Here is a 24,257-nt window from a genome sequence, read left to right as displayed (position 1 = left end):
CCTCAGTAGTATTTACTACCGACAAGGCTAATTTTAATTCAGGGCCATTGTTTTAGTTTTCCACACTGAATAGTTAAATATCAAGTTTTTTAGGATCTTTGTTCTCAGCCCTTTCCCATTTATTGACTTAAGACTGTATTCTTGCCCTGATCAATCAGATAATAACCAATATGAAGCTCAGAGTCTTCACTACACTGTGATACCCACTACCAAATATACTCTAAACTGGAAATACCATGTAGTGATTTTAAACTGCATGAAAGCCTGTATCTGGTGTTTAATACCTCCTTTCTTTTCCTCTATAGGCATTTATGTCCATGTTCCAGATCCTTACCCAGGAAGGATGGGTAGACGTCATGGACCAAACTTTAAATGCTGTGGGGCATATGTGGGCGCCTGTTGTTGCCATCTATTTCATTCTCTATCATCTCTTTGCCACTCTGGTGAGTTTAGTATTTATTTTTGATTTTATCTTGGAATCCGTAATGGTGCAAGCATCAACAGATATGTGGCTTTGTCAGTTATAGCCAGGGGACAAATGCAGAGTAGTCCAGTTGAGTGAAAGTAGTCCAGCGTCCCTTGCAGTTCTATATTTTATGAATCAAAGAACTACGTGAGGAACTAGATTACATACAGATTTGTTAAGTGAGAAGTTGTCCTTTATCAGGTACAAGTGTTTATATGAAAGAAAACAAGATGAAACAAAGCTGAAATCCCATATTCACATACCAATTTAACCATCGCTAAACATTCACACCCCATATGATCTAAGGATCAAAGCAGAACTTCATTATTATTATTTTTTATCACGTAGAGGCACTCTCTTCAATTTTACTACCTCCTCTTCACAGCTGTAATTAAACTGAAGGCAGAAGCTGGAGACTTCGGGGTGTTGTCAGTTAATTAGAAATCAGCACAGTGCTTTTGTGCTACGTGCAACTGAAAGAAACACACGGGAGGAAAGAAAAAAACAAAACATAGCTGCAAATATTATAATAGCACCATATAACTGAATATAAAAATCCAGGAAAAATTGACTTCTGTAACACAAGCAGGCTTTTTTCAATGTATTTCTGTTAGAAGGAGTGGGTAAAGAAAGTTATACCATGTGGCCTATGATATACTAAGGGATGTTATTCTAAGGTCTCTGCAATGTCAAATGTATATCTCCATTTAGTAAACATGTTCATATATAAGAAGCAAACTTAAACTCTAATATTATATTAAAGGTCCAAGTTAAAGACCCAAAATGTTACCCTTTATCAGGAACACATGAAATAATAACAACTGCTATTATTTATGGAGTGGAAAATTTTTTTACAAATTTTATTCACAACAACCGTGTTAGGTAACATTCCCATTTTACAGATGATGAAACCAAGGCTCAGGTGAGTTAAGTAATTTACCCATTGTCCCATAGAGTGTAAATGTGAGAGCCAGAACATCCTAAGTTCCGTCTGATTTCAAAGTCTAGCCTTTTAACTACTTATTGCTGCTTCCTTAGATGATGAAGCTTAAGATTATCACTGGAAATGTCTTCATCAAGTCTACCCAAGGGTCATAAGATAAAACAGATTACCTATGATCTTTAAGGTGCCTTCCAGATCTAAATATCTATGAATCAGGAAACTACTTGAGGAACGAAATTTGTTAAGCTAGAGATTACATTTGCTGTGGGAAGTTTTTTAAAAACTAAGACACAAAAAGGTGATGGGGAAATACTGTTATGTAGTGTAATGTTCTGGCTTCAAACAGTTGAATCATGTATAAACAGTGTTAGCATTTTTTACACGTGGTTGACTGTAAAAATGTTCACAAAAGGAAAGAACATTGGGCAATGGGAATGAAGGCCTGACTTTCTGAGATAGGTTTGACAATGCTGGTGCTTGCCAGTATTTGTAGTGTACTTAGCCCAGGGTCTCTGCATCCTCTCTTCCAGGACCAAGTTTATGTCATTCATTCATTCATCCATTTCACTGATGTTTATTAAGCACCAACTATGTGGAGCCCTGCTGGCGCAGTGGTTAAGAGCTCAGCTGTTAACCAAAAGGTCAACAGTTCAAATCCACCAGCTGCTCCTTGGAAACCCTATGAAGCAGTTCTACTCTGTCCTATAGGGTCACTCTGAATCCAGATAGACTTGATGGCAACAGGGGTGTGTTTAAGTTACTCCATATTACTAAATAATTTGGAGACTATTGATTGTGGATCAGTCGTAGGATAGATTTTACTGAAAATCATGAATGTATAGGAATAATTGATCTACTCGTTTTTCTATCAAAACTTTGTAATTTCTTGCTACCTTTATTAAATATTTTTCACATTCAGATAAAGATTTGATTCTTAAGTCAGAGAATCACAAAATATGAGAGTGGCGACAAAAAATAACAACGATGTAGCCTAGCAAATTACTTAGCAAAATAATATTTTTTCCAAAATTAAATTCTACAGAGAACACTAATGTAATAAAATATGTTATTAAAACTGGAACATAGCCTTCTTGGGCCTTGTTTCAATCTTTATTATTGGACCAAAACTATGGCATTTATTACAGACTGCTTAAACACATCCAAGGCGTCCTGAAGTTCATCTGAGTCTTTAGGAATCTACAGAGCACAGCTTGAAAACCATGTCCACTTCCACCTCTTCATCTTACTGATTTAAATAATCTGCCCAAAATACACATTATACTTTTTTTCATTGTAATTTTTAAGAAAGAGTTGTAAGTTGCAGCTAAAAATTGATATCGGTTGTTAGTTGGTGAATTTTTTTTTTTTTTTAATCTGTAAGTCAATTGAGAATTGAACAGTCTCCATGTCAACAAGAGTAGTTTGGTAAATTGGGTATAGTACAAGAAGACAGACTTGGAGCCCCAAACTCTAGACTGAGATTCTAGCTCTACTGGCCACTAGATATATGCCACTGGAAGAAGTAGGTAACCTTCTTGATCTCTATGCTGTGTTATATCTGAAAATGAGGCTAATAGTGCCCATGGCACCTGATGTCCAAGGTTGCCATGTACATGTGTGAGTTAAGCTTATACTCTTGAGGATGTTGTATCCATGGTATACCAAATAACCCAGTGCCGTCGAGTCGATTCCAACTCATAGTGACCCTATAGGACAGAGTAGAACTGCCCCATAGAGTTCCAAGGAGCGCCTGGTGGATTTGAACTGCTGACCTCTTGGTTAACAGTTGTAGCACTTAACCACTGTGCCACCAGGGTTTCCACCCACGGTAGAAGAGGATGAAAATCGCTGTCACCAAAACAAAGTTCTTCTAAGTTTAAATGAGATGAAGTGTGCAATTAAAGCTACGCATTAATGAATTAATGCATTAATGAATTAATGAATTGTGTTAGTGCAGGTGCTTTTCGTCTATAGAGATAAAGCATCATTGATCAACATGAAGTATCATTCATGACTCTTCCTGGATCAATTCTCCTCATTGCCTTCTTCTTTCTTTTCCTCCTCACACCCTTTCCCCAGGCAAGGATCATGATGAATTTGATTTGGATCCATCGTCCATTTTTTAAAGTGTGTTTCGTCAAATTTGACGTTATAAAAAAAGGCTTTTATTTTGTGCAACATTCAGTGAAAAAAAACCTACCGATAATTAAACTATGCACACAGATCATAAAATGCATCCCAATTTTAGTTATTAAAATGTGAAAAAATAAAAATACATCTTAAAATCAGGAAAATTCAATGGTTTCCCACACATTTATGTGTCCATAAAAAATAGCATTTTGAATTTAAGGATGTCATCTAAATACATTTTTCAACTATTAATTTTTAGAATTAATATTCATTTTTTAGTTTGAGAATCCTTAGTCCAGTGTGCTTAGTCTTTATGGCCACCCCTGGGGAGAGGTGTGATGTGCGCTGCCTCTCTCTGTATGTTCTTCCTCTATGTTGATCCCCAGTTATATCTGACCGTGCACGCCTCTCCTTAAAATCATAAGAAGCAGTGATTTTCAGAATAAATGGTATCAAACTCTACATATAATCTGCAGTTAAGTTTTTCACCAAATACCGTTTCGGAGATCTTTTTATCTTAATACCAAAAAAAGAAAAAGCCAAACCAGTTGGCATTGAGTCAGCTTCGGCTGACAGCAGCAACCCCATGTGTGTCAGAATAGAACTGTGGTCCATAAGGTTTCCAGCGGCAGATTTTTGGAAGTAGTTGGGACATTTCTTCCGAGATACGTCTGTTTGGACTCACACTTCCACCCTTTCGGTTCTCAGGCAATTGTGTTAACTGTTTGCACCACCCAGAGATGCACTTATCTTAACACACATATGGCTAATTCGGTCCGGTTTTTAACTGTTACATAGTTTTCCACTGATCGAATATGCCATGTTTGTTTATCTATCTATTCCCCTCCTGATGGATGATTAGGTAGTTTCCCAACGTTTTACTCTTATAATGCTGAAATTAATATGTGTGTGCGTGACGCTGTGTTCCCCTCAGTGACAGCTTCTCCAAGATGTATGCCTGAAAGTAGAATCACTGGGTCCTGGATGGTACCCAAATCGCTCTGCAGCAAGGGTCTGCAAGCTATGTCTCACACATCCAATCCAGACCACCACCTCTATTTGGACAGCCTGTGAGCTAAGAATTTAAATTTACTTATAAAAGATTACATTTTAAATGGGTAGGTAAGTACCCCCATAATAGGGCTGATTTTGCCTCTTAGCCCTCAAAGCCTAATATACTTACCGTCTGGATTTTTAAGAAAAAATTTGCAGATCCCTGCTCTACAGGGAAACTACACTAATGTACTCTCCCAAGCGCAGTGGCTGAGAATTCCTGTGTCTTCACATTTTCACTTCTGCTTGAAATTGTCGGACTTTTAAGATATTGCCAAACTTACGGGTGAATAGTAGTATCAGTTTGCTTTAACATACATTTCCATAGTTATCAACAAGGGAGCACCTTTTCATATGCTTACTGGCCATTTTGTTTTTTGTGACATGTCTGATCAGATGCTTTACCTATTTTTCTAAAGGCTGGTTTATGTTTTTTAAATTCATTTGAAAGAATGGTATATACCCACTCCTCACTTAATGACATGGTTAGGTTCCAAAGACCAGGTCATTATGTGAAAACCAGTGTTATGCAAAAATGGAGGATGACCACATCAGATCACAAAATGGAAGATGACTATATCATTACATAACTGCCAAACCACTGAAAATAATGGCCCAGCCAAGTTGCCACACAACCTTCACCACCACAGCTGGCGTTACCCTTACCTCTCACCTTATTGTTCATTACTGCCAGATGTACATTGTTAATGTGTAAGATAATCAGACAGTAGATTTTTTACAATTGTGAAATGTTGGATAACTAGATAGTTGATACGTGAGGAATAACTATGTATGTTCTGGATACTATTCCCTTTTCTACTATACCATTGCCGTCGAGTCGACTCTGACTCATAGCAAACCTATAGGACAGAGTGGAACTGCCCCATAGGGTTTCCAAGGAGTGGCTGGTAGATTCAAACTGCCAACCTTTGGGTTAGCAGCCTGAGCCTTTAACCACTGCGCCACCAGGGCTCCTTTCTACTATACATACTGCACATACTCTCTCCTAAGCAGTATTTTGTTATTCAGATTTTTCTGTGATGTCTTTTGACATTGTATTTTGATGTGGCCAAAAGTATCAGTATTTACTTACAGTCTACATTTATTTTGGACTCATGCTTAAGGAATTCTTTCCCACTCTGAGGTAATAAAATTATTCTCCTCTGTCTTCCTCTAGGAAACCCTGGTGGCGCAGTTGTTAAGAGCTACGGCTGCTAACCAAAAGGCTGGCAGTTTACACCCACCAGGTGCTCCTTAGAAACCCATGGGGCAGTTCTACTCTGTCCTATAGGGTCACTATAGGGTCACTATGAGTTGGAATCAACTTGTCGACAATAGGTTTACGGATCTTCCTCTAATTGTTTGAAATATTTGCCTTTCGCATTTACATCTTTAACTCATCTCAACCTAATATTCCTTATAGTATGATCTAGATTTAATAGACTGTTTAAATAAAACTTACTGATTTTCCTCAACTAGATTTATGTAAGAAATTTAAAGGTTTGGAATTATTTTAGTTACTCTGATTATGAATTCTAAAATAAAAAGATCACCGATTCAGATATTTTCATTTATAAAAGATTTTTTAACTAAAATTAATTAATTCAATAGAAGAAACCACTATGTAACTAAGATAAATGTAAAAAAATGCCACTTCTATACTCTCCCAAAGTCTAGGTGCTGAAGTCAGTTTCCCAGTTCACGGAGATTTTGCTTAAAACATGAGCAGCAATTATTTTTCTTTTCCTGTTTATCCTTAGACTGGCAGTTACTTTAAGTTACTATTAAATGAGCTCAATTTGACTCAGCATACTTTCACTGAGGCACTTCTGCTATATGTGGCATACCTGGGTGGGGTAGATGGTTAATATGCTTGGATGCTAACCAAAAGGTGGGAGGCTTGAGTCTGCTCTACCTCAGAAGAAAGGCCTGGCAGCCTGCTTCTGAAAAATTAGCCATTGAAAACCCTACGGAGCACAGTTCTACTCTGACATACACGGGGTCGTTGTGAGTGGGAATTGGCTTGACAGCAGCTGGGTTTTTTTACTACTATGTATAAGGACTAAAAAAAAAAAAAAAAAAAAAAAATTTTTTTTTTTTTTCTTTTTTATAAGGACTAGTCTAGATCCTGGTCAAAGGAGGAAAGGGCTTAATCCCTGTTCTCTTAGAGCCAACAGCTAGTCCAGAATTAGGGCCAAGTAAACTAAACAATACATAGTAAACAGCAGCCTCCAGTCATTCCAGATCTGTCGTGATGTGAAATAGTAAGAGTATTGACAGCAAAGTACTGGAAATGGTTTGTGGACGTGTGTGGAGGTGATAGACCTGTGACTTTAAAAACTGAACAATTAGAAGATAAAAATTTCTATCCATCATCCCGTCTTTAACTTACCTTAAAATGAATGAGCACTTTTGTTAAATCTTTTACTTCTTTTTATACAAAACACTACAAAGCATGCTAACCCCCACCCAAAATAATAATAATAATAATCTTTTTTAAATCTATAAATATACAGGCTCTGATTTTGCCTTTTAAATTTACTTTTTTTTAATTTACTTTAAGTGAGGCCACACAACCTGATCACTTCCTGGTTTAGTCTTCTCAGGGACAGACATGTGCCAAGTAGCAAAACACGTTTTGCTACAGCTTGTTCTGGAATAAAAAACAGCAGGCTATTTCATCGCCCCCGGGGGTTCCAATTTGTCAGCCTACAATAAAAATCAAGCTTAAGTGTAGAAAAAAAAAAGAGTAAATGCATATTCCTAACCATTATCTACCGTCTCTTTAAAATACCTCTCTTCCACTAGGCATGTAGTCTGTCTTTCTGTCCTGACTGCACCACCCCACCCCACCCCCGCCCCGTTTTGCCAGTGATTTGGGGATAAGGAGTATAGACGACTTAACCAGTTGAAAGACCTTTTTTTCCCTCAGTGTTTTTCCATTTACTGTTGTTTCAATGGAAAGCCCTGTGATGTGAACACCAAAGAGAGAAAATGTAATTAAGCATTCATTGTGGATGGTCTTTGTGTTACCTTTGAAATGCTTAAATTAACACAGCAATCTCTTGATTTTGCCTCTGTCATGGCAGCTTTCTGAGAATAGTCATATTTTGCTGACAAGAAATGGGCATTCCGAAACACAAATGAAATACCTTGATTTTATAAAATTCATTTAAAAGTGCGTTTGTGTTGAACATACCCCATTTTGGACTGCTATGATGACATTTGACTTTCTGTTGACCTATATAAAAATTGAAATTGTTTCAAACTGCAGGCTGCAAGACAGCCTAGGATGGTGTGATTATAAATGGTAAAAAGAAAAAAGAAAGATTAGGGGCTACTGACCAGATTCCTGCTGTGCTTCTGTTGTATGCTTGAAAATAACTTTTAGAAAATCAAATTATTAATAAAGTTCACAGTAGTGAAAGAAATAAGATTAAAGGGTGACATTTCAGCTAAAGGGCCATCTTGAAGCTGTATAAAAGGAGAAGAAAATAGTAAAAAACACACTATGTGAAAACAAATGAAAATGAAATGTGAAAGATGCATAGGGCAAGGGCATGACTACATACGCAAAATAGACAGACATTCAGACATTCTCAAAGCCAGGAAAAGCCATTCTGAAGCGATGAGGCCACCCACTCGTAAAAATAAGCCACAAATTTCAGAAGCCTGAATCATGCTAAACTTCAAAGTGAGTCTTATTTAGAGAATGAGAACCATAGGTATTGGACAGAATGGTTTATGTCACAGCAAAATCGAAGGAAATAGTGATACTTGGGAACACAGTTGTTTCAGTAATTTATTTAATTTACTGATATGTATTATGGGTACATGGAAGAAAAACAAGTTTCACTGTTTATGGTTAAATGTATAAAACTTAAACATAGAAAATACCTAGAGAGCCCTTGTTGTTGTTAGCTGCTCTTCAGTCAACCCCCAAGTCATGAAGACCCAATACACAACTGAAGGAAACGTTGCCTGGTCTTGCATCCTCCCTGTGATTGGTTACCGATTGTACCATGGGGATCCATAGAGTTTCCACAGACTGATTTTCAGAAGTAGATTGTCGGGCCTTTCTCCTTAATCCCTCTTGGTCTGGAAACTCTGCTGAAACCTGTTCAGCATCATAGCAACAGGCAAGCCTCCACTGACACGTGGTGGCTGCACATGAGTTGCACTGGCTGGTTGTTGAACCCTTGTCTCCTGCACGGAAGGCGAGAATTCTACCCCTGAGCCACCCTTAGCTCTAGGCAAATCTGGGCTTTTTCAGGATGGTGTGAGGAGCTGGAGGAGGAAAAAGGAGGAGTTAGGGAAATATAGGAGAAGTCATAAGGGACAGAGCAGTAGCTGAACACCTGCTAAGACACAACAGAGAGCCATATTGAACATGGAAAAGAATGCTTTTGAAATCCATTAAACTGAGGGTCAGAAGCCCACCAATATGTTAAGCCATCCCTAAAAATCTCAACAGGGGGACTTCCCAGGCTTCCCAGAGACCTAATATGTGATGCTTTTCCCATTGAATACATTGTAGGTACTAATAATAATTTTGGAAATGGACATTATAATCTGAGGAAAATAATCAGATACCCACAATATTTTCGTAGTTACTCTACAATTTTTTCATTGAAACTGTTGCTTCATGATGTATCATTATCAAACATAAAATAAGGGACTGCTGTATTACATCAGTTGTATATTTCAAAGTAGAACAAACACTTGAGTTATACATTAATATATAATCGAATGCTATAGACCTGTTAAAAGTAGCAAGTAGCCAATGCATGAAAATATGTGTATGAATTTCTTTTGTAAAGAGTTGCATCAACCACTGTGTTGAGAGTACACATCCTTTAACAAAGTTCAGGAGAAAATGAAGGGATATATCACTAGCCTTTTTTCCTCCTGAAATTGCTTCATTAAAAAAAAAAATCACGATATAGTATGATGTGCCATATTGTAAATTGAAATAATAGATAATTCCAAATATTAAAAAATAAATAATGCAAAGCATGTCGACTGCATAATTTAGAACTAGCAATGTGTAAATGTAAAAGTGCTTCATCTAAGTGAAAAAGCTCTTGTAATTCAAGGTGACAATCACCTGTAAAAGGTCTTTGCTATATTAATAAAACTATAATGCAAACCTGTGAATCACATTTGAAGACAGCACATATGGCACTTGTAGTGGGTAAACATTGACTAAAAATAAGATCCCTGTGTCAGTGTAATGGGTTTGGATTACCAGTGAGCACTACTTCCACTTTCTATAAAAATAAAACAAATGAACAAGAACACTCAGAGTATTGATGAATGGCTCTTCTTTTCAGAATTAAGGTTTGTCACCCACTCTTAGGACTTTCAGTACCATTTATTGGTAGGTGGCTGACACCCAAGACTCCCCACTCCCTCAGTCCAATCCAGTATGGCACTGGGCTTATAGGAGAAAATATCTCACTGGCAATGTAGATTAAATACAATGAAAACCAAGCTGACTCCCTACCTTCACTTCTACTTCATCACAGTGGTTATTGCCAACTTATTAGAGTGTGAGAAAAGAACTACAAAGTAATTCTCACCTCTTCACAATCAGCTGCAGACTAAGCCTGCCTTCTCCCAATCTTCTATTTTCATCCCAAAGACACAGCTAAAGCCCCAGGCCAGTCATCACCCTGTGGGCCAAGTCCTCACCTTATCGCAGTGCCCTACACTTCAGGATCTGGGGACAAGGTGGGAGCAGCGGGGAGTGACATAGATCAAGCTGGAGGTCCACATCTAAACACTTTCAGAAGGAACCTCAGGCCACATACATTTTTAACTATAGTTTCTGTTTTCACCAGCAGGTTGTCATGTTAATAAAATAAAAATAAAATACTGAAGCTAAAACATTTGAAAGTATTTGTTGAGTGAACTTAGCTTCCATGATAGCTTGAAGAAAACTTAAAACTTTCTCTGATATTATTCATAAATTTGTTATCAGAAATCCTTCCCAATGGTTTGTTCTCAGTTCTGTAAGTTTGGGGCTTGCTATTGCAAAGCCCCTTCAGCATTTTTCCTAGCGAAGCCAAAAGCTTTCCCTTTATGAATTTTGTCTTCTCTCACCTTCCATGAAAATCAAACTCTTACCTACCATGGAAGAGAGAAAGTCAGGCAGCATCCCAAATCTGTCTCTCTGTCTTTCTCCTCAGAAGGTTTTTTTTTTCCTCTTTCTCCCAAGAGTAATGTATAGAATGTACAGATTTTTTAAAAAAATAAGGTAGTGAGATATTACCTATATAATAACCAAACCAAAAACCAAACCCATTGCCATGAAGTCAATTCCAACTCAAGCGACCCCATAGGACAGAGTAGAACTGACCCATAGGTTTTCCAAGAAGCACCTGGTAGATTCAGATTGCTGACCTTTTGGTTAGTAGCTGTAGCTCCTAACCACTACACCACCAGGGTTTCACCTTTCTAAATATCTTTGTCAAATTGCACTTAATACTGTCTCTAGCTACTGTTTTAATCAGCTAGTTTAAAATGGCTATATGATGTGCATGAAAACAGACCATTTGAAAGGAAAAATTGAACAGAAAAGAAACTAATGTCATCACTTTGTGACTATATAACCTCCCCCTGTGGCACTCATGTGACGTGCCATCCTCCTGGTCTACCTTCCCAGCCTCCCCAGCATCCTCACTGAAAGCCATGTTCTGACCATACTCAACTACTCTCCAGGGTGCTGACAAGCTACATGCCTCCTGGCCCCCTTGTCTTTGGTCATGCCACCTGAAATGGCTTTCTCACACTTCTCTTTCTGTCCAAATCATTCTTCTCCTTGATCTTTTCGTATCTTGGTGTCGAATCCTTGGAATCTTTACCAGTGTCTCACAATCTATATGAATAGCACTCAGAAGCTACACCTCGACCCATCTCCCCAGATAACCTCCCAGAAATCTCAGTGCCCAAATGGTACACTAAACTTGTGACACCGTGATCAGGTTTAGCTGCTGGTGGTAGGCAGTCTTCACATTTGTGCTGCCCCTGTCTCCTCCTTGGCTCCAGTTTGTCTTTACATTCCTGCTTTCTAAGAAGAAAGAACCTTTTCTGGGCCGGGGCATGAGGGTGGCAGAAGAGCTTGAAGAGAAAGAGAAAGACAAAAAGTGTTTAGATGCTATCATGGCATACCACACTACGCGGTGCAGGGGTACTGGTAAAACTTGGGTGTGTTTCCAGATCCAAGAGCTGGCCCCAATTCCTATCTGTAACTGAGGAAAATGAGAATGGGTCTCCAGGGACTTTTAAAAAGATCATGAATTCAGCTCTTGCCTCTTGTGCACAGCTGGATAACAACTAGGTGAGAAGCTGAGCCTTGCTCCTCTCTGTAACTTGAGGATACCCAAAGAATAGTCTCTCTGGGGGTACCTCACAGACAAGGGCAGTCTTGGCACAGTGGGGTAGCTGCCCAGGGGTTCCAGATAGAGAAAGGGCCCGAATGATCCCTCAAGAACAAGTCTCCCGATTGGAACACTTCTGCACTGCTGGTGGGAATGTAAAATGGTACAACCACTTTGGAAATCGATTTGGTGCTTCCTAACTACCATACGATCCAGCCGTCCCACTCCTTGGAATATATCCTAGAGAAATAGGAGCCTTTACACGAACAGATATATGCACACCCATGTTTATTGCAGCACTGTTTACAACAGCAAAAAGATGGAAGCAACCAAGGTGCCCATCGACGGATGAATGGATAAATAAATTACGGTATATTCACACAATGGAATACTACGCATCAATAAAGAACAGTGAGGAATTTGTGAAACATTTCATAACATGGAGGAACCTGGAAGGCATTATGCTGAGCAAAATTAGTCAGTTGCAAAAGGACAAATATTGTATAAGACCACTATTATAAGAACTTGAGAAATAGTTTCAACTGAGAAGGAAACATTCTTTTGTGGTTACGAGAGAAGGAAGGGAGGGAGGGTGGGAGGGTGGGATAGGGGTATTCACTAATTAGATATAGTAGATAAGAACTACTTTAGGTGAAGAGAAAGACAGCACACAATACAGGGAAGGTCAGCACAATTGGACTAAACCAAAAGCAAAGAAGTTTCCTGAATAAACTGAATGCTTCGAAGGCCAGCGTAGCAGGGGCAGGGGTCTGGGGACCATGGTTTCAGGGGACATCTAAGTCAATTGGCATAATAAAATCTATTAACAAAACATTCTGCATCCCACTTTGAAGAGTGGCGTCTAGGGTCTTAAATGCTAGCAAGCAGCCACCTAAGATGCATCAACTGGTCTCAACCTACCTGGATCAAAGGAGAATGAAGAACACCAAGGACACAAGGTGATTACGAGCCCAAGAGACAGAAAGGGCCACATGAACCAGTGACTGCATCATCCTGAGACCAGAAGAACTAGATGGTGCCCGGCTACAACTGATGACTGCCCTGAGAGGGAACTCAGCAGAGAACCACTGAGGGAGCAGGAGAGCAGTGGGATGCAGGCCCCAAATTCTCATAAGACCAGACTTAATGGTCTGACTGAGACTGGAAGGACCCCGGTGGTCATGGCCCCCAGACCTTCTGTTGCCCCAGGACAGGAACCATTCCAGAAGCCAACTCTTCAGAGATGGATTGGACTGGACAATGGGTTGGAGAGGGATGCTGGAGAGGAGTGAGCTTCTTGGATCAGGTGGACCCTTGAGACTATGTTGGCATCTCCTGCCTGGAGGGGAGATGAGAGGGTGGAGGGGGTTAGAAGCTGGCAAAAGGACACGAAAAGAGAGAGTGGAGGCAGAGAGCAGGCTGTCTTATTAGGGGGAGAGTAATTGGGAGTGTGTAGCAAGGTGTATATGGGTTTTTGTGTGAGAGACTGACTTGATCTGTAAACTTTCGCTGAAAGCACAATAGAAATTATTTACAAAAAAAGAAAAGAACAAGTCTCCCTTAGTTCCCACCTGGAACGGCAGAGCTTCCAAACTTTCCTGAGAGTAGACAGCCAGTGTATCTTTTGTGGAAACTACAGTCCACGTTAAAGACAAGATGGAGGATGTGGTGGATGGAGCAGTGGCCTTCAAAAAGGTAGTCAATGTCCTAACCGCTGGGGCCTGTGAGTGCAATGTGACTGGGAAAAAGCGACTTCACAGACGTATATAAGTTAAAGATCTTGAGGTGAGATCATCCTGCGTTTTCCAGATGGACTTGAAATCCAATGACAAGTGGCATAAAAAAACAGAAGAGAAGAAGAAACACAGGGAGAAGGAAGAGTAGGCCATGTGAAGGCGGAGACAGAAATTGCAGTGTCACAGCCCCAAGCTAAGGAACTCCTGGAGCCAGCAGAAACTGGAAGACGCAAGGAAGGATTCTCCCCTAAAGCCTTCAGAGGGAGTGCAGCCCTGCCAACATCTTCAGTTGGGACTTCATGCAGTGGATTCCAACTCATGGCAACCCCATGTGTACAGCGTAGAACTACACTCCACAGAATTTTCATGGCTGTGACCTTTCACCACACCTTTCTTCTGAGGCATTTCTGGGTAGGTTTGAGCCACCAAACTTCCAGTTAGTAGCCTACCAAGAGCTGAGGTGGTGGCCAATTCAGTCGAGACACAGCCTAGAACCCCCCAAACAAGCATCATCAGTGCCCTATCGGGGAAATGGAGGACATATTACATAGGCCATGGTGGACCAGATGCTATATAATATACACATCCTTGACCTAAAAAGAAAAGGAACATTTGTTCAAAAGTAGCTGAGTTTTAGGTGACTATATTGGTTGGAGCCCCCGTGGCACAGTGGTTAAGAGCTTGGCTGCTAGCCAAAAGATCGGCAGTTCAAATGCACCTGACTCTCCTTGGAAACCCTTTGGGGAAGTTCTACCCTGTCCTATAGGGTTGCTATGAGTCGGGATTGACTCTACAGCAGGAGGTTTGATTTTTTGCCTTTCTATTGAGTTGGTAGGAGCCCTGGTTGCACAGTGGTTAAGCACTAGGCTGCTAACCTAAATGTCTTTTCCAACCCACCAGACACTCCACGGGAGAAGGACGTGGCAGCCTGCTTCCACAAAGATTACAGCCTCGGAAACTCTATGGGACAGTTCCACTCTGTCCTATACGGTCAGTACGAGTTGGACATGACTTGAGGGCAATGGATTTGGTTTTGGTTTGGTATATATTGGACTGACATAGCAAGATTAAGTTTTTGGCCACTGGCACAAACGGAGAGCTTAAGAGCTAAATTGAATTCATCTACAGAGAAATCAAGAAAGTGATTCTAATTTTGCATACCTAAGTGGGTGTTTGTATATTTTCATATAGGTTATACTACATTTCAGAGTTCTTGGGAGGAATAAGTGAGACAATGATAGCTGCATTTTTTTGAGCTATTACTTTTATATTAGAAATATTTTACAAAAATAAGACACTAAAACTCAGAATGAGCTGGCGATTGCCCCATAGGTTAAGTCTGTGTGCTAAATGAGATCTTCTGACTCTGTTTACCAGGTATCTTTAATTCAACTGTAAACTCCATAGCAGTGAGAGCAATATTGCATTTATGCTCTGACCAGTCAGTGCTTGACACATTGATGGAGCCCAGTGAACTGTTGTTCAATTTAATTGAGTAACAGAACATCCCTGTCCTTGAGTAGCCTGCCATCTGTCCGGTGTTGGGGAAATAATTAAAAATAAAATCTCCTGCCAGCCCAGAAAACCTTTCACAAAGGTAGAAGAGAAAGAAAACAGTTTTGTTATTGGAGAAGCATCAAACCAGTCTCCAATGCACATCACAGGCCTTTCGCTAAAGTGATTGCAAAGACAGACAACTCACTCTTTTATATCACCGGGTAGATATAATGTATGACATTCATGTTCTCATGATAAATAATAACTAGTCCCTGGTGATGCAGTGGTTAAGAGCTTGGCTGCAAACCAAAAGGTCAGCAGTTCAAATCCACCAGGCACTCTTTGGAAACTCTATGGGACGGTTCTACTCTATCTTATAGGTTCGCTATGAGTCAGAATCAACTCGATGGCAGCGGGTTTGGTTTGTCATTTCAGTCTTCATGTAAGATGACTTGACAGCAGCATTTGTTGAACAGTTCGTTCTAAATTCACCTGGTAATTGGAGTGGCCATCTGTGGTAATTGCCTTTATCCAAAGGAGAAATAAAACTTTTTATATCTCTACGGCAAGTGATAGTTTTACAACTTGAAGTCAGGTGCCTAAATTAAATTCCCACGTTTCCACGAGATTGGAAAATAGGGGCGCAACCTTCCTCGATGTTCGCATTTCAAAGAGATGGTTCTCAGACCCTTAAGAAAAACATTCCTAGTTTTAAACTTGTGAGCTTATTCATTTTTTTTTTTTCCACAACTAATATCGTTGTTTGTTGTTGTTGTAAAGATATATATAAAACACAACGTTTGCCAAGTCAAGATTTTTTCCATGTACAGTTCAGGGACACTAATTACATTCATCCTGTTGTGGATTCATCCCCAACATCAGTTTGCCAAATTTTCCATCGTCATAAACAGAAAGTCAATGCTTCCTCAACAATCCAGGTTTACATACATGTCAGAGGAATAAAGAAAGAATTTACAAGTTTTTTAAGGAGAGTCTCTAAGGAAGAGAAGGAGAAAATCTCTTTCCCTTCTTTCATCAAGGAAAGTTAAGTTCTGTTTCATTTTTTTAGATTTCTATTTACCCTTAGACCGAGGAGACAGGGAAACCAGTTAAGCTGGATACAAAGCAGCGCTTGGCCAAGGGCTTGATGAGTAATAGAAAGAGGTGAAAGATAGCTCACACTGTCGAGAGGAGACATTCTGGATTTGGGGTGAGGGTGCAGGGAAGGTAGACACCTCAAATGTTACTTATCATCAAGGTCACAGTAACGGGCTAAAGTTGGGGTGCAACATGGACTGAATATCTGTGTCCAGGTGCCCTAGGTGTGGCAGACGTGATGACATCAGTAAACATCCCTGGTCTAGACTAAGCTGGGTCTTCTTTACCTTGTAGGATTCCCAAGGATATGGCTATTAAAATGAGACGTGTTGGTGATTGTCCCAGGCCAAGTGTGTTCTGTCAAAGTTTAATAATGTTTGGAGGGTTTTTTGTTTCTCCTTACATATATTCATTAAACTTGGAAAGGAACTAACCGTTAACTTCTGCCTAATACTCCTTCTGGTATAAAAGTTATTGCTCAATTTCCTCAACTTTCTTATCTTCATCCTTCAAAAAAAAAAAAAACCTTTTGTTTTCACGTCTATTCCAACTCTTAGCAACCCTGTAGGACAGAGTAGAACTGCCCCACAGGGCTCTGAGTCTAATATTAACAAGTGGGAATCATTTGTTTAGAAGGAAATTAAAAGGAAGAATATATGTTAGAAATGAAAAAGATGAGAAAATGGATGTGGAACTTCAGACAATATAAAGTTAAAAGGGACTAAAAATTAAAATATTTTTAAAATTCTGTGTTTTTTGTTGTTTTCTGTCTTTTAGCTTCTTTACTCATTTCAAAAGAATTATTCACCCTTTTTACATTTTTTTTTAATTTGGGATGTATCATGAAACACCAAGAAAAGGGAATAAAATCCATTATTCCCTGCACAAATGTAGACACCATTAACGTTTCTGAAGTACCTCCTTCTAGCATTTTCTCTGTTATTACTTTCTTGTACATAGATTCACTTCTCCCATATATATATATTCTTATTTAAATTTGAAATATTGAATTGCACAACTACTAAATTTCTTAAGTGCATTAGATATCTATTGCTATGTAACAAATTACCCCACAACTTAAACATTTATTAACAATCATAAACATTTATTATATCACACAGTTTCTGTGAGTCAGGAATCAGAAGAGGCTTAACTGGGTAGTTGTAGTTCAGTGGCTCATGATGTTGCAGGCAACATGTTGACTGGGGCTACAATCATCTGAAGGTTTTCTTGGGACTGGAGTATCTACTTCCTGATAAGTCACTCACATGACTGCTGGAAGGAGACCTCATTTCCTTGCCTGGCTGTTGTCAGGAAGCCTCAGCTTGATACCACATAGGCCTCTCCATACCCAGTAAAACCCAGTGCCATTAAGTCAAATCCGACTCATAGTGACCCTATAGGACAGAGAACTGCCCCGTAGAGTTTCCAACGAGCACCTGGCGGATTCGAACTGCTGACCCTTTGGTTAGCAGCCGTAGCACTTAACCACTGTGCCACCAGGGTTTGGTCTGCATAAGTGCCCTCACAACATGGCAGCTAGCTTCTGCCAGAGCAGTTGATAGAAGAGTGAGCAAGGTAAAAGCCACAATATCTTTATTACCTAGCCTCATAAGTTCTTGTTGCTGTTGTTAGTCGCTGTCCAGTTGGATTTCAACTCATGGTGATCCGATGTGTGTAGAGTAGAACTGGCACATTGGATTTTTGAGGCTGTGACCTTTTGGAAGCAGATTATCAGGCCTGTGTTCCTAAGCGCCTCTGAGTGTGTTCGAACCAGCAACCTTTTGGATAATAGTTGAGAACCTAACCATTTGTGCCACTTGGCAACTTATAACCTCATAAGTTACACACCATAGTTTACATAACTTATTGGTTACATGGGTCAGCCATATTAGGGTGGGAGGGGACTACACAGGGCATGAATTCCAGGAGGTGAGAATCACTGGGGGCCATCTAGGGGGCTGGCTACACAACGGGAATTTGTAATGGCTGCATAAATTTTATTTTATATCCAACTTTGCAAAAATAGATAATATAATTATTTATGTGTGTGTGCATGTGTATGTGCGTGTGTGTGCATGTGTGTGCGTATGTATATATGTATATATATGTGCGTGTGTGTATATATATATATGTATACACACATAAGTTTATGTAAAACCAAACCCACTGCTGTCAAGTGGATTCCGACTCCTAGCGGCCCTACAGGACAGAGTGGAACTGCCCCACAGGGTTTCCAAGGAGCGCCTGGAGGGTTTAAACTACCGACCTTTTGGTTAGCAGCTGTAGCTCTTAACCACGATGCCACCAGGGTTTCAAAAAAAAAAAATTTATATATATATATTATAAATAATTCTATTATGTCTTTACACAGTTGGATATTTATATTATTTATAGTATTTTATTATTATAAATAATGCAAGCATTTTTGTATATTAAGGTTTACATGAATATTTCAGATTATTTTCTTAAGATATACTATCAGAAGTGGGATAGTTGAGTCAAAAAAAAACTTTGTTTTCTTAATTTCCTCTTTAAATAGGCTTCATAAAGCAAATTAATATTTTATATTTCCCATTTCAATGAACATACATATTTCCTTCAGTGAATTTGTGATAAATATCTTAAAATGCATCTAAAATGATTCACAACGTCATGTTTATTTTTCATTTAATGCATTCAAGATACAGTATATTTTAGGTAAATATTCTATATTGTACATATATTTTTATGTATGTGGCATGTAGATTTTTTTCATTGTTATTTAACCATTTTGTAGATTCTCCTGAGTTTGTTTGTGGCTGTTATTTTGGACAACTTAGAACTTGATGAAGATCTAAAGAAGCTTAAACAAGTAAGTAATGTATGCGCATTTTTTTTGAAGACATGCTTACAGATAGTATTAACACAGTTTGAGTTTCAAAGTAAAAAAGTATACAGAGAATTTAATAAATTAAGGCAGCCTGAGTTGGCAAAATGATTTTGGTTTAAATTTAGCCTTTATACAATATCAACAAAGGGCATTTTGTACTGCTGTATAATTATTCTAGGAATAGTTTAATATCATTATTATGGGTAAAAGTAAGATGGACATAGTATAATATTGGATTTAGAGACTCTTTTCCTTCTGCTATTAAATGAGGATTGTTTGAAAAGAAATGTCTCAGTGTCAGATCGCCATTTTGCATTATTATATGTAATACTTTTGATCATCACCATAAAAATGTTAAGCACCAATTCATCTGTCCTTTAAACTCTAAAAGAAAATTTAGGCTGGGTACCCACAGTGATTATAAGAAATGGAATAGAATAAATTTTTGATTTCATGTGTGCCCTGTTATGTTTAAATACAGACTGGATGTTGTGGTATAGGTTATTGTGCCCCAAAAGTAGAAATGGGTATGTGTGAAGGTTATGTTATTGATGACACTACCAGTGTGGTCAACAATTCTCTCCTATTTTCTGTTACATGGTGGATACTGGGCTCGGGAAATGTGGCTCTATTAAAAAGTATAGACTCTTTGAGGAGTAGAGTTGGTGAAAGTGGGAGTCACCGGATAAGGTAATCTTGGATCACCTTCCAACACTGCAAGACAAGTTGTAATATTAACAAAGAGAACTCAAGGCTCTAAAGCACCTATTGGGAATCATATGGAGGCCTTATACATTCAGAATTTTTAAATTACATCAAAATAGTCTATGTTTTCGAAAACAAAGGCATAATCTATTTCAGCTTTGTTGGTCATTTTTATGACTAATGGCCACGTTCAGCATTTTATCTTACTACACTTACGTATCTCCAAAGCCTATACTTTTAAACAAGGAGAGTCGATAAGAAAAAATAAATATTTAACATAAAGATTCCTTCTGTGAGCGTTCAAAGGGAGGTTGTAACTTCTTTCCTACCCTGCAACTATGCAGGCAAAATGCCTACCTGGGTATGGTGGAGATTATATCTTCCAGATCTTTGCAATCTGTCGCAACAGTGAGAGTTTTTTCAGATGGAAGTTGGGATGGTCATTAATGTCATTGATGCAAATACTTCATGTGACTTCTAGTTAAAATATATATATATATATTCAAAATTGAAACTGATCAACCACTCAGTTAGACATGACCAATACAAGCCTGCCCTTGTATAACCACTGTAGGCTGTGCTTTACAAATTGGTATTTAGATGTGGATTTTCCTGTATACTACGGGTCTCAGCTTCCTAGGGCTGCCATAAAAAAAAAACCCACAAAGTGGGTGGCTTTAAAGAACAAAAAATTATTGTCTCACATTTCTGGAAGATAGATATACAAATCAGGGTGTTGGCTATATTGACTCCTTCTTTGAACTCTTAAGAGGGAAATCTCCGATGATTCTCTCTTCTTTCCTAGCTTCTGGTGGCCTCCAACAGTCCTTGGCTGGAAGCTGTGTCTGTCTTCATCATCACATGGCCATTGTTCCTCTGTCTAAATTCCCATTTCTGTTCTCCTCTTTTATAAAACACCACTCAGGTGGGATTAGGACTCACCCTACTCTAGTTTCAATGATCTTGTTTCCAAGCAAAGTCACATTCACAGATACAAGGGATTAGGACTTCAGTATATCTTTTTGAAGGGATACAATTCAATCCATAAAAGTCCACCCTCTGACCTCCAAAAGTTCATGTTCTTCTCACAAGCAAAACACATTAATCCCATCCTGGCATCCCCAAAAGTCTTAACACGTTCCAACATCGACTCTAAGTCTAAAATCTCTTTTAAATCAAATATGGATAAGACTCTGGATATAGTCCACCTGGGGGCAAATTTCCTCTGCATCTGTGAATCTGTGAAACCTAGAATACAAGTTATCTACTTCCAAAATACAATGGTGAGACAGGCAAAGGACAGACCTTCCCATTCCAAAAGGAAGAAATTGAAAGAAAGAAGGTACTAAGAAGTCATAAACCCAGCACGGCAAATTCCATTAGACTTCAAGGCTTGGAAATTATCCTCTGTTTTCCAGCCCACCGTGGGAGTGGCCCCACTCTCTCGGTTTTGGGTAGTAGCCCCATTCTCCTGAGCCACAGGGTTGGAAACCCCACTCCCCTGGAACTAAGGAGATAGTCCAGCCCTTCAGAACCAGTGTCCCTCCCCTAAGACCCAGGCCAGCAGCCCTGCTGGCCTCTAAGCTGCTCCTGATATTATGCTTTCCTTTTCTGGAAGGACAACAGATATTTACAGTCAAGTAGCTCCATCAGCCTGTTCCTGCCTGGAGAATTCCAGGAATCAGACAGCTTTCCTTTATTTACTCCCATCTTTGTGTCTTTTAGCCTAAGCTGGCAGTATTTGTGCTGAGATGGTTGATTACATTCATCAGTCACAGGCCTAATCTCTTTAGCAAATGGTTGTCCAGCCACGTCCTTGGTGTCCTCTCCAGGCATGCTTTCTTAATTTTTATAACTTGGGTAGTCTGAGAATCTTCAAGTTCTGGCTTCCTTTTGCAGTGCTCATTTCTCATTCTCTCTCTTCATCCCACATTTTACTATAAGCAGCAAGGATGAAACAGGCTTCACCTTCAAGATTATGTTTAGAAAGTTCCTCAGCCAAATATCCAAGTTCATCACTTACAAGTTCTTCTTTCCATCAAGCACTTTTTAGGCTTCACTAGAAGCACGTTTAATACCCACAATTCTAGCAGCAACATTCTTTCCATGATGATAGAAGATTTCTCTATAGTTCTACTCATTTCTTTCTGAGCCCTTACCGGAATCATCTTTAATGTTCATAATTCTGTCAATAGTCTCTTCAAGACAGCCTAGGCTTTTACTATCAAGCGCCTCAGTACTCTTCCAGCCTCTACCTATTACCCGATTCCAAAGCCACTTCACACCTTTAGGTGTTTGTTAGAGCAGCATCCCACTTCCCAGTATCAAACTCTGTCTTAGTAAGGGTTTTCTAGAGAAGCAAAACCGGTATACACATAGAGAGAGATTGCCTACAACTGTAGGTATTTTATGTATATACAGAAAGAGAGATTGATTTATTTTCAGCAACTGGCCCATAAGATTGTTGGGGCTGGCAAGTCCAAAATCTGTAGATCAAGTCACAGGCTGGAAATTATGGCAGTCTTGTCTATTCACAGTTTTGGAATAGAACCTTCCTCAGGAAACCTCAGTTTTTGCTTTTAAAAACCCATTGCCGTCGAATCTGATTCAGTAGGTACCTCAACTGTTCTTAGTTATCTAGTGCTGTTGTAACAGAAATACCACAAGTGGATGGCTTTAACAAAGAGTTTATTTTCTCACAGTAAAGTAGGCTAAAAGTCCACATTCGGGGTATCACCTCCAGGGGAAGGCTCTCTCTCTCTGTCTCTCTCTGTCTCTCTCTCTCTCTCTGCTGGCGTTCTCATCGACCTTCCCCTGGATTAGGAGCTTCTCCATGCAGGAACCCTGGGTCCAAAGGATGCAATTTTCTCCTGGCACTGCTTGCTTTGTAGTATGAGGTCCCCCTGTCTCTCTGCTCACTTCTACCTTTTATATCTCAAGAGATTGCCTAAAGACACAGGCCAGCCTTATAAATTGAGTCCTGCCTCACAACACAATAGTTGCCCATCCTCCATCATTAACATCATAGAGGCAGGATCTACAGTATATAGGAAAGTCTCACAATACTGGGAATCATGGCCCAGCCAAATTGATACACACATTTTTGGGGGACATAATTTAATCCATGACATCAACTAATTGGATGAGACCCACCACATTATGGAGGGAAATCTATTTAGTTTAAGGTCAACTGATTTAAATGCTAATATCATGTAAATGGAGCCCCGGTGGCAAGTGGTTAAGCGTGTGGCTGCTAACCAAAAGGTCGGTATTTTGAATCCACCAGCCATTCCTTGGAAACCCTATGGGGCAGTTCTACCCTGTCCTATAGGGTCACTATAAGTGAGAATCGACTCAATGACACGCAACAACAAGATGTCTTTTGGAGCCCTGGTGGCACAGTGGTTAAGAGCTCGGCTGCTAACCGAAAGGTTAGTGGGAAAAAGATGTGGCAGTCTGCTTCTGTTTCTTGGAAACTCTATGGGGCAGTTCTGCTCTCTCCTATTGGGTCACTATGAGTTGGAATCCACTCGACAGCAGTGGGTTTTTTTGCTCAGTACCAGGTTCTGTTCTAAGTGTTTCATATTTATTAACGTATTTAACTTTCACCGCAACCATGTGGTGACAAATATTATTATTATATCCATATTACAGATGAGGAAACTAAAACACAGAGAAGTTGAGTGACTTGCCCAAGGTCACACAGTTAAGAAATGGCAGAGGTAGAACTTAAACCAGGCAATTTGATTCAGAGTATAGGCTCTTGACCTCTCAACTCTATGGAGTAAAGCTAAAGACATGTGACTGTCAAACAGAAGTCGTGCATGCTGCAGATGTACACTCATAGGCCAATTAATTATTTGCTTATAAATAATGATGCTGAAAGTGACCGAAGCATTGTTATATTCAACAAATAACAGTTTGTGAGAGGGGCCGTTTCCTGAAGAAGGAAGGTGAATAAAGCAACCTAGTCATTAAAAGTCTGCAAAGGGGTTCTTTGTTTCACCTCAAAAATCAGACAATTTCATCAGAGCCACTGAAGTTATGACTTTTGCAAAAGATAAGAGCTAAGACTCTTACTATCCGCTGCTCCTGATGGCAAACGTTGCCAAAATCTCCTCTGAGTGATTTTCTGGAAATGACGATCCTCTGTGGACATACAATATGTTGCTGTCGCTGTATGCCATCCAGTCAATTCCAACTCCCAGTGATCCTGTAGGGCAGAGTGGAACTGCCCCATAGGGTTTCCTTGGCTGAAATCTGTACAGAAGCACATCGCCAGGTCTTTTCTCCCTCGAACCGCCAACCTTTTGGTTAGCAGCTGACTGCTTAGCCTTCGCTCCACCAAGGCTTCCTCATACACTACACGCTTGCA

The 24,257-nt window shown here is 39.5% G+C and overlaps 1 protein-coding gene across 3 annotated transcripts in view; it reads left to right on the top strand.

Annotated features, from left to right (window-relative positions):
* NALCN (sodium leak channel, non-selective) overlaps nt 1–24,257 on the top strand; it is a 406,966-nt gene that overhangs the window by 229,421 nt on the left and 153,288 nt on the right. For all 3 annotated transcript variants that reach the window (XM_049867215.1, XM_049867216.1, XM_049867214.1), the window contains 2 exons: nt 306–443; nt 19,085–19,159. In XM_049867215.1, coding sequence (XP_049723172.1) covers nt 306–443; nt 19,085–19,159 — 213 coding nt within the window. The remainder of the gene's footprint in view (nt 1–305; nt 444–19,084; nt 19,160–24,257) is intronic.

The sequence above is a fragment of the Elephas maximus genome, chromosome 23 (genome assembly GCF_024166365.1).
Source record: "Elephas maximus indicus isolate mEleMax1 chromosome 23, mEleMax1 primary haplotype, whole genome shotgun sequence".
Taxonomy (NCBI): Eukaryota; Metazoa; Chordata; class Mammalia; order Proboscidea; family Elephantidae; genus Elephas; species Elephas maximus.
The sequence above is the reverse complement of the archived record's forward strand: the minus strand, read 5'-3'. Positions and strand labels throughout refer to the sequence as shown.